Genomic DNA, 18167 nt, shown 5'->3' with positions numbered 1-18167 from the left:
GTTGGGAAAGTCTTGCTTCTGCGAGTTGCTTTCAGAGCTCTGACGTCTATTCTAAACATAGCCTTGTAAACTGCTTGTGGAAGGGAGAAGAGGATCTATTATGGGGGAGGAGAAACAGCACTGACAATACAGCCCTGGATCTTTCCTGTGCTTTGGTACACAGAGTCAAGCCTTGATTGCTTTCTTCCACTTCTTAATTATCAGCTTTTGGAGGCAGACGCAAAGCTTTGCATAATACGTCAGCACATTTTTCATATACGCACATCCATTTTCTGCCTTTGCTGATGCTCCGTGCGATTTAGAAGCTGCTCCTGATTTGGAGGAGGAGTCTGTTGTTTGGTGCTATGAGCTTGCACACTCACTCTTGCATCACTTTTGGCCCCTACTTCACTTCCAGTAAGCATACTGGATCGCAGGGGAATGTCTCAAAATGTCTTTCTAGAAAAGAAGAGTTTGATTGGCCCAGCGCTCTCTGCTTTGACCCTCAGGCCGACTGGAAAGAGGATCAGAGGAAAGGCGGGATACGCAGTAGAGTGGCGAGGCTGAAAGCAGAATTAGCCACTAGAGTGGACATGTCTGTTCAATCTTCTCTCTTGCTTCCTCCACTTTTTGTTTTCTTAAAAACACAGCTTTAGAAGCGGCCATTTCATGTGACAATAAAGCCTCACATTCCCCTGTTCCACTTTTCTTTACTTGTCTGTCACTTGGTATGCCTCCTCGATAGAGACAGGAGCTGGTGTCAATTAGGGTACTGTTATGTGTGCTGAGAAAGAATCCTCCATTGGCTTGTGGATTTTGGCAGGCAGCTAGCAAAAATAATAAGCTGTGAACAGATGCCCTGTTTTCATGGGGTGCAACACTGGCCAGCCCTCTTCATTTTAATACCTGTGAGTAGAAAAGAGCTGCTTTAATGAGCCATGTACCCTGTGACAAAAATGTTTGAAGTTGCTGAATGGATGAAAGCAGCCATTAACCAACAACAACAATAAAAACCAAACACACACACACACACACACACACACACACACACACACACACACACACGTGCACACACATCTGTAAGAAGAATCTAAGAATCTTATCAAACTCCACTGAGAGATTCTTGTCTCCTTATATTTATTTCTGCTACAAACGGGCATTTGTGAGCAGAGGACATTGAAGCGGAGTCACGGCAAGCAAGGCCCATAGCCATTCAGGACATTTGGCAAAGTCTGGCTTAGTGTTGTTGCACCCTGAGGGATGCCCAAATGGGAGTGACAGTTCGTCTCCTCTAGGAACTTTCTAAGTGGGAAAGGCATACCCACAGAGAGCAGTGTTATGCCTGGAATTATGCTTGAGTGTTAGGAGCACAGTAAAACCCAAGTGTAGTCCTGCTTGGTGGTGCATGGCTGCAGGAATCCAACATGTACTAAAATGCCAGATTGATCAAAGTCAAATTACCTTTTGTCCTGGAAATGTAAGTAACTGGCTTTTAGAGGTGGGACTTATACAGAGACTAATTTTCTTTGTAAAATTTCTAAAATAAGCATGTTTTGTTTTTGGGCCTCATTATAAAAGTGAGTGGGAATCTGAAGAGGAAAATGTAAACCGTTTTGGCAACAATCATAATAATGTTGACAGAGGCAAACAGTTCCATAATGGTTGCTATGGTGCTGAGTACTGCTCGAAGGGCTTTTATTTTAAGACAGGGTAGACCAGGCTGGCCCCAAAGTCTCAGAGATCTGAATACCTCTACCTCCCAAGTGCTAGGATTAATGACCAGCAAGGTCATTGTTATTGTAGTACATGACAACAGAGAAGGCTCAGCTTTTATAGTCTATATACAGCATGAAAGACACGGGTCCTGGAATCTTATCTCTGAGTAGAGCTTCCCAGCGTATATGGCTATGCTGTACCTGGTGATGTGTCAGTGTCAGAATTGTTTCCTTTTGTTTCATTGTTGTTCAACCAGTTAGTGCTTTGGCCATTTTTTTTTATCTGCCATACACACTTGGCATCCATTTTTCTCTACGGCTATGAATTCTACCACATCCATTCTGAGGGACAAAGGAGACCAGGGTACAGTGAGCACAGACAAGCTCAGCAGGTACCCTTATCAGGACTGAAAGATCCCAAGTTCTTCCACTTGAGTGTGCAGAAATCGTCTGATGATCGTTGTGGTAGAATTGCAGCTCCTGTACAAACAGGTCACACCATTGCAGTTCCACATGACAGAGGTTTATTGTAGGGGAAGGGGACAAAATGGGGTGATGGAGATAAAGGGGAAAAGGAGAAGAAGAAGGGGCAAAGTCAGAAAGGGTCTGCCTTTTATTTAGGCTGTGATGTAACCGCTCGCAGGTAAAGGTGGGAGGTAAATCAAATGGATGCTGGGAATGTATGGCGATTGCCATAGCAACAGATGCATGGGGTCCCTGTCACTTATGGGAGACGTCACCACCATTGCTGGGTTCAGAAGTGATCTGGAACCAACCATGAAGCTGGTTCCTGAGGCCAACAATGATGTTCTCTCATTCACAATGTGCTTACTGATCACTAGCCACGTTCCAAACAGTATTGTGTGGTTTAATTGATCAAGGTCTGTGCCAGCTAGATTTTTATCAACTTGACACAAACCTGAAGTCTTTTGGTTTCGAGGAGGGAGCCTCAAGTGAGAAAAATCTTCCCAGCAGAATGGCCTGTGGGCAAGCCTGTGGAGCATTTTCTTAATTAGTGACCGATAGGGGAGGGCCCAGACCATCCTGAGTGGGGCCATCCAGGGTTGGTAGTCCTGAGTTTTATAAGAAAGTAGGCTGAGCAAGCCACAAGGAGTAAGCCAGTAAGCAGTACTCCTTCATGGCCTCTGCATCAGCTCCTGCCTTCAGGTTCCTGCCCTGTGTGAGTTCCAGTTCTGACCTCCTTTGGTGATGAACAGCAGTGTGGAAGTGTAAGCTGAGTAAACCCTTCCCTCCCCGAAGTGCTTCTTGGTCATGGTGTTTCATCACAGCTCTAGAAACAGTAAGATGAGGTTGTTAAAGCTCATGCTGAACGGAATATATTTAATAAATAATTTTGGTTGGAAGACATTGTCAGCACATAATACTCCCTCTTGGATGGATTTTAGACCATTATTTTGAAATCAGAAAAGATATATTACAATCTGACCTTGTCGACAATTCTTACTGTTTTCCAGGAAGGTATAAAGTGTCAGTCAACATCTTTTGAATTGCCCTGTGGGAAAATCCAAACTAGCTCCTCTGAGCCTGAAGGCCACCTATAGTGTCTCATAACTACCCTGGGACTCAGTTTCTACTAGGTCTTTCTTTTTTAAAATCATTTTATTTATTAACATTTCAAATGGTATCCCCAGTTACCCCTCCACAAATCCCTCATCCCATCCCCCTGTCCCCCTCCCTCTGCTTCTATGAGGGTGCTCCTCCACCCACTCCCCCATTCCCCTCTCACTGCTCTAACATCCCTCTATGCTGGGGCATCAAGCCTCCACAGGACCAAGGCCTCCCCTCCCATTGATCTCAGATGAGACCATCCTCTATTACATATGTATCTGGAGCAATGGCTCCCTCCTTGTGGACCTTTTGGATGGTGGTTTAGTCCCTGGGAGCTCTGAGGGGTCTGGTTGACTGACATTGTTGTTCGTCCTATGGGGTTGCAATTCCGTGCAGATCCTTTAGTCCTACCCTCGGCTCTTCCATTGGGGTCCTCAGGTTCAGTCCTAGGGTTGGCTGTGAGCATCCGCATCTGTATTAGAGGTGCTGGGAGAACCTCTCAGGGAACAGCTATACCAGGTTCCTGTCAGCAACTGCTTCTTGGCATCAGCAATAGTGTCTGGGTTTAGTATCTGTATATGGGATGGATCCATAGGTGGGGCAGTCTCTGGATGGCCTTTCCTTCAGTCTCTGTTCTATTTTTTAATCCCTGTCTTTCTTGTAGACAGGAGCACTTCTGGGTTAAAAATTTTGAGATGCGTGGGTGGCCTCATCCCTCAACGGGGGACTATGCCTATCTACTGGAGGTAGTCTCTACAGGATCTCTTTCCCCTCTGTTGGGTGTTTCAGCCAATGCCATTAGATCCTGGGAGCCTCATGCTTTCCTGGAGTCTGGGACTTTCTTGTGGCTAACCCGAGTTCCCCATCCCACAGTGTTACATGTTTCTATTCAATTTCCTGACCCTCTGTACTTCTCTCCTGTCCCTTCCAATAACTATCCCCCCTTTCCCCCTCCTCTCTCCCTCCCGTGTCCCTTCCTCCCTCTACCTTCTGTGATTATTTTGTTCCCCATTCTGTGTGGAATTGAAGCATCTACATTTTGGTCATCCTTTGTCTTAAACTCCATATGGTTGTGGATTGTATTTTGGGTAATCAGAGCTTTTTGGACTAATAGCCACTAATCAGTGAGTGCATACCATGTATGTCTTTCTGTGATTGGGTTACCTCACTCAGGATGATATTTTCCAGTTCCAACCATTTGCCTACGAATTTCATAAACTCGTTGTTTTTGATAGCTGAGTAATATTCCATTGTGTAGATGTACCACATTTTCTGTATCCACTCCTCTGTTGAAGGGCATCTGGGTTCTTTCCAGCTTCTGGCTATTATAAATAAGGCTGCGATGAACATAGTGGAGCACGTGTCTGTTTTTTAAAACTTGTTTTTTGAGATGTGGTCTCTTGTCACCCAGGCTGGCTTGGGCTTGATATAATGATGAGGGATGACCTCTAACTTCTGATTCTTCTGTGTCTATCTTGAGTTTTGGGATTATAGATACATGATACTGCTCTTTGTTTATATGATGCTGGGGAACAAAGCCATGGCTTCATGTATCCCCAGATCAAACCTCTGTATCTTCCTTTGTAGGCTTAGATTGTTCAAAAGCTACTTTAATGATGGTTCTTAAATGCTTTAACCTCCCTTCTAGCCCACCACCCACCTGAAGTAGTGGAAAAGAACGGTTAATAATAGGGGATTGTGGACCTGTTTAGACATGGTTCTTTGGGGCTCTTCCAATCTTCATTGTCAGCAGTTCAGTCCACTCCACTAGCAGAACACCAACAGCAATCAGCAGCTGCAGTCCAGGCCACTTAGCAATCAGCACTCATGGGTCAGCAGTGGCAGTTCAATCCAGAGAAAACTATGAGGCTCCACCAATTGGCTGGAGTCTGCAGAAGCCTCTGGCATATCAAGAGACTGTTTTTGGCAAGTTACTCTCTACAAAGTCACGGCAAGTGAAGACCAGCAACAGAATGCAAGAACCAATACTACCCAGTGAAGACTAGAGAAGGCAAACCAAGTCCAGAACCTCCTCCCACTGTCTGTAGGATCGTATTTATATTATTTCTAAACACCACATGTCTGCTTCAGCAAAACATCCTTTCACCTGTATGCCCCAGCAAGACATCATATGACATAACTAAGTTTCCAAAGAAATCACAAGTTTCCACTTCATTCCTTCCTGCCCATTATTATGTGATTCTTCTACCGAGTCTGTAGTAAACTCACCTTCTCCTGTCTTAAAGAGTTAATCTTGTGTTGTTAAGATGTATTACTCATTGCTCTGAAGCCCATGGAGTGGGCCTGTTTGAAATCACCCCTGTCTTTCTAGTTTCCTGCAGTATAAGTCAATGGACACTTACTAGCAGATCTTCAGAGACAAAGTTGGGGATCCAAAGAGAAACAACAGGAATGAAGAAGTTGTGAACCACTGGCTCTAGGATAAAAAATAAAATGTGGTCCAGAATGTTCTTTGAGCTTTCCCACCTTGAAGATTCTACCTCCATCCCACTCACCCACTAAAAAAAAGAGAAAAAAGTTGTAACTGGGAAATTTCCCTTCTGGTGCCTCTTCTAGAAAATTTGTGACATGCAGGGTTTTAATATTGTTGGTGTGGGGAGGGTGGGAAAACTTTCACAAAAAGGCCAAGGGCCTTCTGAAAGGAAATGCACTACCAATACTAATTTTTCTCTCTGAGATTCATAGATTTTGTCTGCTGCAGTACTCTTGGGTGACAGAGAACAAATGCCAGTGGTAGGGACCAGCTCTAAGGATCCTGTAATGCCATGCCAATGGCAACGAGGGCTGCAACAGGAGGCCAGGGGTAGCTTTGGACCCAGAGCATTGTTCCTAGTCTGTGCGGGGTACCAAATAACTTGTCCCATTATAGCTCACCTGGGGATGAGCTTAGCCTGGTGAAGTAGCCAAGTGGTTAGGCCCAAAAAAAGTCTGCTAGATTTTTTTCTTTTATCACATGTGGTGATTTGAATAGGTATGGCCCTCACAAACTCATGTGTTTAAATGCTTGGCCCATGGGAGTGGCACTATTAGGAGGTGTGTCCTTCTTGGATTGGGTGTGGCCTTGTTGGAGGAAGTGTGTCATTGTGGGAGCTCAAACTATGTCCAGTTAGTCTTCTGCTGCACAGATCAAGATGTAGAACTCTCAGCTCCTTCTCTAGCACCGTCTGCCTGGAGGCTGCCATGTTCCTGCCTTGATGATAATAGACTGATGCTCTGAAACTGTAAGCCAGTCCCTATTAAACGTTGTCCTTATAAGAGTTGCCTTGGTCATGGTGTCTGTTCAGAGCAATGGAAACCCTAACTAAGACAACCTGGCATCTTAATATTTATCTGTACTTTGGTACCATGAGTGGGGCTGGGTGGTTTTTTCAGCTGTTTTACTGTTCCTATGGCCTAATGGTTTGACACACAACTGGATCTTAGCATCTTCTAAAACCCCTCCAAGAAGAGTTATGATTCCCTCAATGAGAAGCAAGAATTTTTAGTTTCAGAGATTCTTAGTATATAAAACAATACTGAGAGAGAACATGGACATGTAGTAATCTAGGCAATACTTGAGAGCCTCATTTAAATTGAACACTAAAGTCCAACACCCCAGTTGTGCAGTAATATGAGGCGAGGGGAAGAGTCAATATTGAGCATATTTGTTATATTCTCAAATGCCTTTGTCTGTAGGTTTGATGTATACCTTTGTGTTTCCTTTCCTGCTCTTGTCTGTCTTTCCCACTATATTCTAAACTAGCCTGGAACTTACTATGTAACCTAGGCTGGCTTTGAACTTATGGCAATTATTCTATGTGTGCTTCCCAAGTGCTGGGATCACAGGTATGAGCCACAAGGTCTGGGTTATTATTATTATTATTATTATTATTATTATTTATTATTATTATTATTTGAAGTACAAGATTTTTTGTTCCTTTTATTGTGGTAAATTTTACCATCTTACGGGTCTACAAAGATGACTCAGCAGTTAGCAGTTAGTACTCTTGCAGATGACTTGGGTTTGGTTCTGAACACCCACATTGGGTACTCAGTACCATGTATAACAACTCTAAGCCCCAGGGAATCTGATGCCCTCTTTTGGCTCCATGGGTACGTGCATACATGTGGTACACATAGATTCATGTAGGAGCATACACACACACATATATATTAAATAAATGATCCTTTTAAAAGTGCCACCTTAGTGATTTGTAAGTGTTCAAGACTGTTAAAATATTTACATTCTCGAGAAACAAAGCTTTCGAACATTTTAAGCTTGCAAAGTTGAAACTCTATGAATTAAACAACCTCAGTCCCATTCTCAGCTTCTGAAATGACTATTTTACTCTGTCTCTATAAATTTGACTAGTTTAAATACTCCATATAAGAGGAACCATATGGTATTTTTCTTTTCGTCGCTGGCTTATTTCACTTGGCACAATGTCCTTAAGGTTAAGCCACACTGTGTTTCGTAATAGGATTTCTCTACTCTTTAAAGCTGAACCCTATTCCATTGTATGTTTATACCACATGTCATTTATCCATAGGCTCATTGATTATTATTTGGGTTGCCTTACCTTCATAACTATTGTAAATAACACTGCCTTGTGGAAACATTTTTTTGAGGTCCTACTTTCAGTTCTTGTACATATATCCAGAAGTAAGATTGTTGGATAATATGAGAGCTGTAATTTTTATTTTTAGAGAAACCTAATGCTATTTTCCATAGTGTTGGCAGTCAATAGCATACAAAGAACCCAAATTTTCCACATACTCAACATGGCTTTTCTGCTTTTTGTGTTGTTCCCTTGTTGCTAGAGGCCATCCCAATGGGTGAGGAAGGGAGTATGTTCCTCTGCTTTTGGTTTTCTTTTTCTTCAGACACAGAGAAAAGTTTGTCTTAGAGAAAACATAAAGCAAATAAAAGAATGAACAGACAAAGCCAGCTCAAGCTCCAGCGTCAGGAGGCCAGAAGCCAGCAAAGAATACTCTCCCAACACCAGGGGATGAACAGTCCAAGACTGTGAAGTTGGAGGTGCTTATGATGTCCCTCTGCCGTGGTGGCCGGTGAACATTCCGTATGACACACTTCGCCATCCATTCGATGCCCTCTCGAACTCCTTTGCCTGTGAGAGCAGAGCAGGCCTGGGTCAGACAATCTTGCCGGCCAATCTTGCAGGTCCTGTCACTGAATGCAGTCTCGATGTCAGGAATGGAGAGGCAAGTCTCCACGTCCTGCTTGTTGGCCAACACCAGGATGGGAACACCATGCACTGCTTCACTCGAAACCACCTTCTCAAATGCCTCTTTTGATTCTGATAGCCTCTCCTCATCTGTGGAATCAATGACATAGATGACACCATGGCACTCTGCATAGTATTTGTTCCACAACGACTGCAGCTCTTCCGGCCCACCTAAGTCCCAAAACATGAGACGAGCCTTTCCCACGTCCACAGCGCCAATGTTTAGACCCATGGTAGTGGTGATTTTGGATAGACTCATTCCCTTGTAGTTCTTGTTAAATCGTGTTTTTTACTGTTCCAGGAAGGTTGTCTTCCCAGCATTGTCCAGGCCCAGGATCAGGGCCCAGGATCAGTTCCTTCTGGAATATGTATTTGTACAGCCCCGAAAGCAGCGTGTACTTCCTGTCTGCTCAAATCTTGGAGGAGGAGCCGCCGCCACCGCATTACTAACCCCACCGACCTCACGTTGACCCCTCATGGTGCCTGACGGAACAAGGACCGGCGGACAGAGTCTGCTTTTGGTTTTCATTTCTCTGATGATGGACATCTTTCCACATGCCTGCTGGGCCTTTACTTACCATCTTCAGAAAAAAAATGTTTAAGTTCTTTGCCCACATTTTAGTAGGCTTATTCGCTATTTTGTTGTAAAAGTTCTTAATCACGTTTACCAGATTAACCCCTTCTCGGATATAGGATTTGCATACGCTCCCATTCTTTATGTTGTCTTTTCATTATGTTGACCATTTCTTTGATAGACAGGAAATTATAAATACGATAGCTCATTTGTTTATTTTATTTTACTGCCTGTAATCTTTGTATCAGAGCTACATAGCATTAGCTTAATCATTAACAATTTCAGTGTCATGAAGCCTGTCCACAATGTTCTACGAGTTTTATAGGCTGGGGCCTTTTTGAGTTCTTTTTACTTTAGTTTCATATATTTTATTCTTAACAGGATCTGAGGAATTTTTGGTATTAATTTAGTCCCCAATTCACCATCAATGCTTCCACTGCAGCAGCTAGAACTAAGGGGGAGCCCACTGAATGAGCCAGGAGCAAGAAGGAGGGCCCGGGAAACTGGAGCGCTCTCAGGCCTCATGGAGGCTCTAGAAGATGTCCTCATGGGTAGTTGTGAGGGTGAAGGGAAGGAATGCAGAACACGCTGAGCACAGAGCTGGCAGACTTGAAGTCCCCAGTGCCAGATGGCTCTTGTTTCATACAAGGTGCTGAGGGCTCCAAGCTGAGAAGAAGGAACAGCCTCTTGGCAGGTCCTAAACGTTGAGCTCATTTTTTCTTTTTTTCTTTTTCTTTTCTCTTTTTTTTTTTTTTTTTTTTTTTGGTTCTTTTTTTCGGAGCTGGGGACCGAACCCAGGGCCTTGTGCTTGCTAGGCAAGCGCTCTACCACTGAGCTAAATCCCCAACCCCCGAGCTCATTTTTTTTTTTTGGTTCTTTTTTTCGGAGCTGGGGACCGAACCCAGGACCTTGCGCTTCCTAGGTAAGCGCTCTACCACTGAGCTAAATCCCCAGCCCCCGAGCTCATTTTTTAATGACACAATTAAGCCTCCAACTTCCTTCCTTTGCATGTGGACGTCCATCTTCCCAGCACCATTTACTGGTGAGAATATCCTTTGCCAGTTGAATTTGTCATGGCATCCTTTTCAAAAGTCGTTTGACTATGCATGCATGAGTTTATTTCTGACTCTCTGTTTTATATGTCCATATATCTGTCTGTATGCTAGTACCATCGTCTGGATTTTAGCTGTGTAAGAAATCAGAAAGTAGGAATCATACAAATTTCTTCATTTTCAAATTTGTTTTGGCTACCTGGGGTTCCCAAAATTTCATATAAATTTTAGAATATTTTTCTGTTTTTGCAAAAAAAAATGCCATTGGGATTTTGGTAAGAATTGAGATTGGAGAATGATTTAAGCAGCACCGACATGTTATCAGTAGTAAATGTTTTAATCCATGAACACAAGAATAAGTTGTCTTTCCATTTATTGATGTCATCTTGAATTTCTTACTTCAGTGGTTTGAATTTTCCATGTAAAAGTCTTTCATCTCTTTGACTAGGTTGACTCCTAAGGATTATTGATTTCTTATTTTCCTTTTCTTTTTTTTTTTATTAACTTGAGTATTTCTTATATACATTTCAAGTGTTATTCCCTTTCCCGGTTTCCGGGCAAACATCCCCCTCCCCCCTCCCCTTCCTTATGGGTGTTCCCCTCCCAACCCTCCCCCCATTGCCGCCCTCCCCCCATAGTCTAGTTCACTGGGGGTTCAGTCTTAGCAGGACCCAGGGCTTCCCCTTCCACTGGTGCTCTTACTAGGATATTCATTGCTACCTATGGGGTCAGAGTCCAGGGTCAGTCCATGTATAGTCTTTAGGTAGTGGCTTAGTCCCTGGAAGCTCTGGTTGCTTGATATTGTTGTACTTTTGGGGTCTCGAGCCCCTTCAAGCTCTTCCAGTTCTTTCTCTGATTCCTTCAACGGGGGACCTATTCTCAGTTCAGTGGTTTGCTGCTGGCATTCGCCTCTGTATTTGCTGTATTCTGGCTGTGTCTCTCAGGAGCGATCTACATCCGGCTCCTGTCGGTCTGCACTTCTTTGCTTCATCCATCTTGTCTAATTGGGTGGCTGTATATGTATGGGCCACATGTGGGGCAGGCTCTGAATGGGTGTTCCTTCAGTCTCTGTTTTAATCTTTGCCTCTCCCTTCCCTGCCAAGGGTATTCTTTTTCCTCATTTAAAGAAGGAGTGAAGCATTCACATTTTGATCATCCGTCTTGAGTTTCGTTTGTTCTAGGGATCTAGGGTAATTCAAGCATTTGGGCTAATAGCCACTTATCAATGAGTGCATACCATGTATGTCTTTCTGTGATTGGGTTAGCTCACTCAGGATGATATTTTCCAGTTCCAACCATTTGCCTACGAATTTCATAAACTCGTTGTTTTTGATAGCTGAGTAATATTCCATTGTGTAGATGTACCACATTTTCTGTATCCATTCCTCTGTTGAAGGGCATCTGGGTTCTTTCCAGTTTCTGGCTATTATAAATAAGGCTGCGATGAACATAGTGGAGCACGTGTCTCTTTTATATGTTGAGGCATCTTTTGGGTATATGCCCAAGAGAGGTATAGCTGGATCCTCAGGCAGTTCAATGTCCAATTTTCTGAGGAACCTCCAGACTGATTTCCAGAATGGTTGTACCAGTCTGCAATCCCACCAACAATGGAGGAGTGTTCCTCTTTCTCCACATCCTCGCCAGCATCTGCTGTCACCTGAGTTTTTGATCTTAGCCATTCTCACTGGTGTGAGGTGAAATCTCAGGGTTGTTTTGATTTGCATTTCCCTTATGACTAAAGATGTTGAACATTTCTTTAGGTGTTTCTCAGCCATTTGGCATTCCTCAGCTGTGAATTCTTTGTTTAGCTCTGAATCCCATTTTTAATAGGGTTATTTGTTTCCCTGCGGTCTAACTTCTTGAGTTCTTTGTATATTTTGGATATAAGGCCTCTATCTGTTGTAGGATTGGTAAAGATCTTTTCCCAATCTGTTGGTTGCCGTTTTGTCCTAACCACAGTGTCCTTTGCCTTACAGAAGCTTTGCAGTTTTATGAGATCCCATTTGTCGATTCTTGATCTTAGAGCATAAGCCATTGGTGTTTTGTTCAGGAAATTTTTTCCAGTGCCCATGTGTTCCAGATGCTTCCCTAGTTTTTCTTCTATTAGTTTGAGTGTGTCTGGTTTGATGTGGAGGTCCTTGATCCACTTGGACTTAAGCTTTGTACAGGGTGATAAGGATGGATCGATCTGCATTCTTCTACATGTTGCCCTCCAGTTGAACCAGCACCATTTGCTGAAAATGCTATCTTTTTTCCATTGGATGGTTTTGGCTCCTTTGTCAAAAATCAAGTGACCATAGGTGTGTGGGTTCATTTCTGGGTCTTCAATTCTATTCCATTGGTCTATCTGTCTGTCTCTGTACCAATACCATGCAGTTTTTATCACTATTGCTCTGTAATACTGCTTGAGTTCAGGGATAGTGATTCCCCCTGAAGTCCTTTTATTGTTGAGGATAGCTTTAGCTATCCTGGGTTTTTTGTTATTCCAGATGAATTTGCAAATTGTTCTGTCTAACTCTTTGAAGAATTGGATTGGTATTTTGATGGGGATTGCATTGAATCTGTAGATTGCTTTTGGTAAAATGGCCATTTTTACTATATTAATCCTGCCAATCCATGAGCATGGGAGATCTTTCCATCTTCTGAGGTCTTCTTCAATTTCTTTCCTCAGTGTCTTGAAGTTCTTATTGTACAGATCTTTTACTTGCTTGGTTAAAGTCACACCGAGGTACTTTATATTATTTGTGTCTATTATGAAGGGTGTCGTTTCTCTAATTTCTTTCTCGGCTTGTTTCTCTTTTGTATAGAGGAAGGCAACTGATTTATTTGAGTTAATTTTATACACAGCCACTTTGCTGAAGTTGTTTATCAGCTTTAGTAGTTCTCTAGTGGAACTTTTGGGATCACTTAAATATACTATCATGTCATCTGCAAATAGTGATATTTTGACCTCTTCTTTTCCGATCTGTATCCCCTTGATCTCCTTTTGTTGTCTGATTGATCTGGCTAGAACTTCAAGAACTATATTGAATAAGTAGGGAGAGAGTGGACAGCCTTGTCTAGTCCCTGATTTTAGTGGGATTGCTTCAAGTTTCTCTCCATTTAGTTTAATGTTAGCAACTGGTTTGCTGTATATGGCTTTTACTATGTTTAGGTATGGGCCTTGAATTCCTATTCTTTCCAGGACTTTTATCATGAAGGGGTGTTGAATTTTGTCAAATGCTGTCTCAGCATCTAATGAGATGATCATGTGGTTCTGTTCTTTCAGTTTGTTTATATAATGGATCACGTTGATGGTTTTCCGTATATTAAACCATCCGTGCATGCCTGGGATGAAGCCTACTTGATCATGGTGGATGATTGTTTTGATGTGCTCTTGAATTCGGTTTGCCAGAATTTTATTGAGTATTTTTGTGTCGATAGTCATAAGGGAAATTGGTCTGAAGTTCTCTTTCTTTGTTGTGTCTTTGTGTGGTTTAGGTATAAGAGTAATTGTGGCTTCGTAGAAGGAATTCGGTAGGGCTCCATCTGTTTCAATTTTGTGGAATAGTTTGGATAATATTGGTATGAGGTCTTCTATGAAGGTTTGATAGAATTCTGCACTAAACCCGTCTGGACCTGGGCTCTTTTTGGTTGGGAGACCTTTAATGACTGCTTCTATTTCCTTAGGAGTTATGGGGTTGTTTAACTGGTTTATCTGTTCCTGATTTAACTTCGATACCTGGTATCTGTCTAGGAAATTGTCCATTTCCTGAAGATTTTCAAGTTTTGTTGAATATAGGTTTTTATAGTAAGATCTGATGATTTTTTGAATTTCCTCTGAATCTGTAGTTATGTCTCCCTTTTCATTTCTGATTTTGTTAATTTGGACGCACTCTCTGTGTCCTCTCGTTAGTCTGGCTAAGGGTTTATCTATTTTGTTGATTTTCTCAAAGAACCAACTTTTGGTTCTGTTGATTCTTTCTATGGTCCTTTTTGTTTCTACTTGGTTGATTTCAGCTCTGAGTTTGATTATTTCCTGCCTTCTACTCCTCCTGGGTGTATTTGCTTCTTTTTGTTCTAGAGCTTTTAGGTGTGCTGTCAAGCTGCTGTCAAGGGAGGTGTTTCTTTTCTGGTCCAATCTATTTGGAGTTCTGTAGGCTTCTTGTATGTCTATGGGTATCTCTTTTTTTAGGTTAGGGAAGTTTCCTTCTATGATTTTGTTGAAGATATTTACTGGTCCTTTGAGCTGGGAGTCTTCACTCTCTTCTATACCTATTATCCTTAGGTTTGATCTTCTCATTGAGTCCTGGATTTCCTGTATGTTTTGGACCAGTAGCTTTTTCCGCTTTACATTATCTTTGACAGTTGAGTCAATGATTTCTATGGAATCTTCTGCTCCTGAGATTCTCTCTTCCATCTCTTGTATCCTGTTGGTGAAGCTTGTATCTACAGCTCCTTGTCTCTTCTTTTGGTTTTCTATATCCAGGGTTGTTTCCATGTGTTCTTTCTTGATTGCTTCTATTTCCATTTTTAATTCCTTCAACTGTTTGACTGTGTTTTCCTGGAATTCTTTCAGGGATTTTTGTGTCTCCTCTCTATGGGCTTCTACTTGTTTATTTATGTTTTCCTGGAATTCTTTCAGGGATTTTTGTGTCTCCTCTCTATGGGCTTCTACTTGTTTATTTATGTTTTCCTGGAATTCTTTCAGGCATTTTTGCGATTCCTCTCTGTAGGCTTCTACTTGTTCTCTAAGGGAGTTCTTCACGTCTTTCTTGAAGTCCTCCAGCATCATGATCAAAAATGATTTTGAGGGGCTGGGGATTTAGCTCAGTGGTAGAGCGCTTACCTAGGAAGCGCAAGGCCCTGGGTTCGATCCCCAGCTCCGAAAAAAAGAACCAAAAAAAAATGATTTTGAAACTAGATCTTGCTTTTCTGGTGTGTTTGGATATTCCATGTTTGTTTTGATGGGAGAATTGGGCTCCAATGGTGCCATGTAGTCTTGGTTTCTGTTGCTTGGGTTCCTGCACTTGCCTCTCGCCATCAGATTATCTCTAGTGTTACTTTGTTCTGCTATTTCTGACAGTGGCTAGACTGTCCTATAAGCCTGTGTGTCAGGAGTGCTGTAGACCTGTTTTCCTCTCTTTCAGTCAGTTATGGGGACAGAGTGTTCTGCTTTCGGGCCTGTAGTTTTTCCTCTCTACAGGTCTTCAGCTGTTCCTGTGGGCCTGTGTCTTGAGTTCACCAGGCAGCTTTCTTGCAGCAGAAAAGTTGGTCTTACCTGTGGTCCCGAGGCTCAAGTTCACTCGTGGGGTGCTGCCCATGGGCTCTCTGCAGCGGCAGCAACCAGGAAGACCTGTGCCGCCCCTTCCGGGAGCTTCAGTGCACCAGGGTTCCAGATGGTCTTTGGCTTTTTCCTCTGGCGTCCGAGATGTGTGTGCAGAGAGCAGTCTCTTCTGGTTTCCCAGGCTTGTCTGCCTCTCTGAAGGTTTAGCTCTCCCTCCCACGGGATTTGGGTGCAGAGAACTGTTTATCCGGTCTGTTTCTCTTATTTTCCTTTTCATGTATTTTATTGTTAGTGTATAGAAACACACCAAAACTTGTATGTTTATTTTTTTATCCTACAAACTCGCTGAATTAATATTTATTGTAGGGGTTTTTGGTATATTACTCTTAGAGTTAGGGAGAGGCACAGAGTTCTTAGAAGACAGCTTCCACAGAAGAGTATGACAATGTCTACTGGAGTTAGAAGTTTACTAGGAGTGCTTGTAAAAATGAGCAAAAACTTGATTGGGGGAAATTTGTACAAATTCCAGGAACCCTGAAATTCATGGCATCATCTATTTCCCCTCCCCCTTGAAATTTAAAAAAGCAAGGGATAGTATATAATAGTTACCATTGTCTATTGTATAATAGGTAGACAGTTTTGTTTTCAGTGACATTTCTAGTCCTTGAACTAGAAATGAACTAGTTCTAGAAAGAAAGAGTTCTGTTAACCATAGTAGTTTTTACTATGCTAGTGGGAGGATCCAATGTACTGTGCCAGGGAGTCCTGACTGCAGTGACTAGACTGAACATGGTGTTTCAGTCTCACAATTACTAAGTTCACAGTAAGAGACGATGAGACCAGCTTGGAAGCTTGCAGTCATTTTGGGAGGTAAGTGCATGTATGAAAGAACCAACTACCGTTCTACTATTCTTATTTTCCTACAAATTGAGTCAAACTTTGAAAAAAATCTTCTGAGATTGCTTTTCACTCAGTCCTTTGGGAATCGTGGTGGCATTATTGGATTATTTTAAAATGTATTCTCTTCTGGATCCATCAGATTTCTTAAGCTGTTATTGTGGTTTCAATGCAAAATGAGTCCCCATAGGCTCCTGTGTTTAAAAAGGTGGTCCCTAGCTGACAGCTGTTTGGGAACCTTTAGGGGGTGGAGCCTTGCCTGTGGGGGTAGAGATATCCATGCCCAATATAGAGCTCCTCTCTTGGACAATCCTTGTTCCAGGACCCTTGGGGGATTTGCCTGTAACTTTGACGAAGAAGCATCACAGTTTAAAGCTTTTCTTGTCTGATCCTGCATTTCATATGTAGTGGTCACATTTCCTTTGACAGATGTCACCAGGCCTGGTGGCCTGAAAGTTCTCTCTTGGTATTCAGCTTCTCCTTTTAAATTTTCTTTTGATTTTATAGTCATAGAATTGTACAACCATGGAGACCTGGGAGGCTGGCTTTCTTTCTTTCTTTCTTTCCTTCTTTCTTTCTTTCTTTCTTTCTTTCTTTCTTTCTTTCTTTCTTTCTTTCTAGTCATTTTGACTTTTTTGGGGTTTTAGAGTCCACAATGAAGGCCACAGTCTGAGCTTTGACCTTGAGTCGAGTTTCAATTCAGATTTGTTTAAGGTATCATCATGGGCCTCACACAAGGCTCGATTCTAGTCAAGCCAAGCTGTCATTGCCAAGAGGAAGAATCAAGTCCTCACAGGATGATGCCTAAGGCAATGTTTTCTAACTTCCAGCTCGGTATGGAGGAGTGTGGGAAAGAAAGGCTGCCCCACTGGACCAAGGCAAGCAGAGGGGAAAATGCACTATTGGGTGGCATTGCTGGGCTCTCTTTGCTAATTGTCACTGTTAAGGTTTATGTTGTGTCCTCTACCCTCACCTGGCCCTAACTAACTTGGGAACCTGCCTGGCCTCCATGGCTTCAGTAGACTGACTTTGTTTGTAAAATCCCCAGGGAAATGGGTATAAGTCTAATAACAAATGCACCATCAGTCTCTGTATCTGCAGGCTCTGCATTTGTGGATTCAACCAAGTGGGTTGAAAATGCTTTTAAAAATCTATGCCTTTCCTGAACACATGCAGCTAGCCTCCCTTTTCTTGTCCGTATGCCCTATAATCCGGTACATATTTACATAACATTTATAGTTGTTTTAGGTGTTCTAAGTCATCGAAAGAGGATTTAAAATATACAAGAGGATGCACATAGGTTCAATGGAAATTCTATGTCACTTTATTTATTTAGTCCAGTTGGTTTTAACTACACTTATTTATGCACTTGTCTGCAGGTGAAGGTCAAAGAAAGCTTATGAAAGTCAGCTCTCCTACCCAATGGATCCTGGGATAGAACACAGGTGCCCAACCTGCTGAGTCTTCTCGCCATTTTATATAAAGTACTTGAGCAGCCTGGGCTGTTGGTATCCGAGGAAGTGCTGGGTTCAGTCCCCTGCAGATCCTGAGGGACAGTGGTATTCAGTGTTCCCTAAAGTGCTTCCTATACAATAATTCAAGCAGACAACTTTATTAGCTCTATTTTATAGCTGAGGAGACTGGGCAGTGTATTGTGGTGCGAATATGATACTAATCGTGATCCAACCTTGATATCTCCGTGGGAATTTGAGGGTCCCACATGCTCCAGAAAGACCCATAATTGCCCACTGAACTACATTCTTTTTGGTCTTGGCCCCGTGTGGTGTAATGACATTTGTCCCTCTTTACCAAGGAAGAGTGTGAGAATGAGTGAGGTGATGGCTGGTACATGTTTTGAATCTGTTTAAT

At 42.5% G+C, this 18167-nt stretch overlaps 1 protein-coding gene across 1 annotated transcript; it reads right to left on the bottom strand.

Annotated features, from left to right (window-relative positions):
• Positions 1–7952: 7952 nt before the first annotated feature.
• Arfrp1-ps1 (ADP-ribosylation factor related protein 1, pseudogene 1) lies at positions 7953–8844 on the bottom strand. The gene has a single exon (XM_063280439.1). The coding sequence runs from the start codon at positions 8766–8768 to the stop codon at positions 8214–8216; it is 555 nt and encodes a 184-aa protein (XP_063136509.1). The 5' UTR covers positions 8769–8844; the 3' UTR covers positions 7953–8213.
• Between the last annotated feature and the right edge of the window lie 9323 nt (positions 8845–18167).

This window comes from Rattus norvegicus, chromosome X (genome assembly GCF_036323735.1).
Source record: "Rattus norvegicus strain BN/NHsdMcwi chromosome X, GRCr8, whole genome shotgun sequence".
NCBI lineage: Eukaryota > Metazoa > Chordata > Mammalia > Rodentia > Muridae > Rattus > Rattus norvegicus.
This window is presented reverse-complemented; position numbering and strand designations above follow the sequence as displayed.

Bases quoted from the DNA above. Each gene is read 5' to 3' on its own strand.
- Arfrp1-ps1 (XM_063280439.1), bottom strand. From the start codon at position 8,768: ATGAGTCTATCCAAAATCACCACTACCATGGGTCTAAACATTGGCGCT.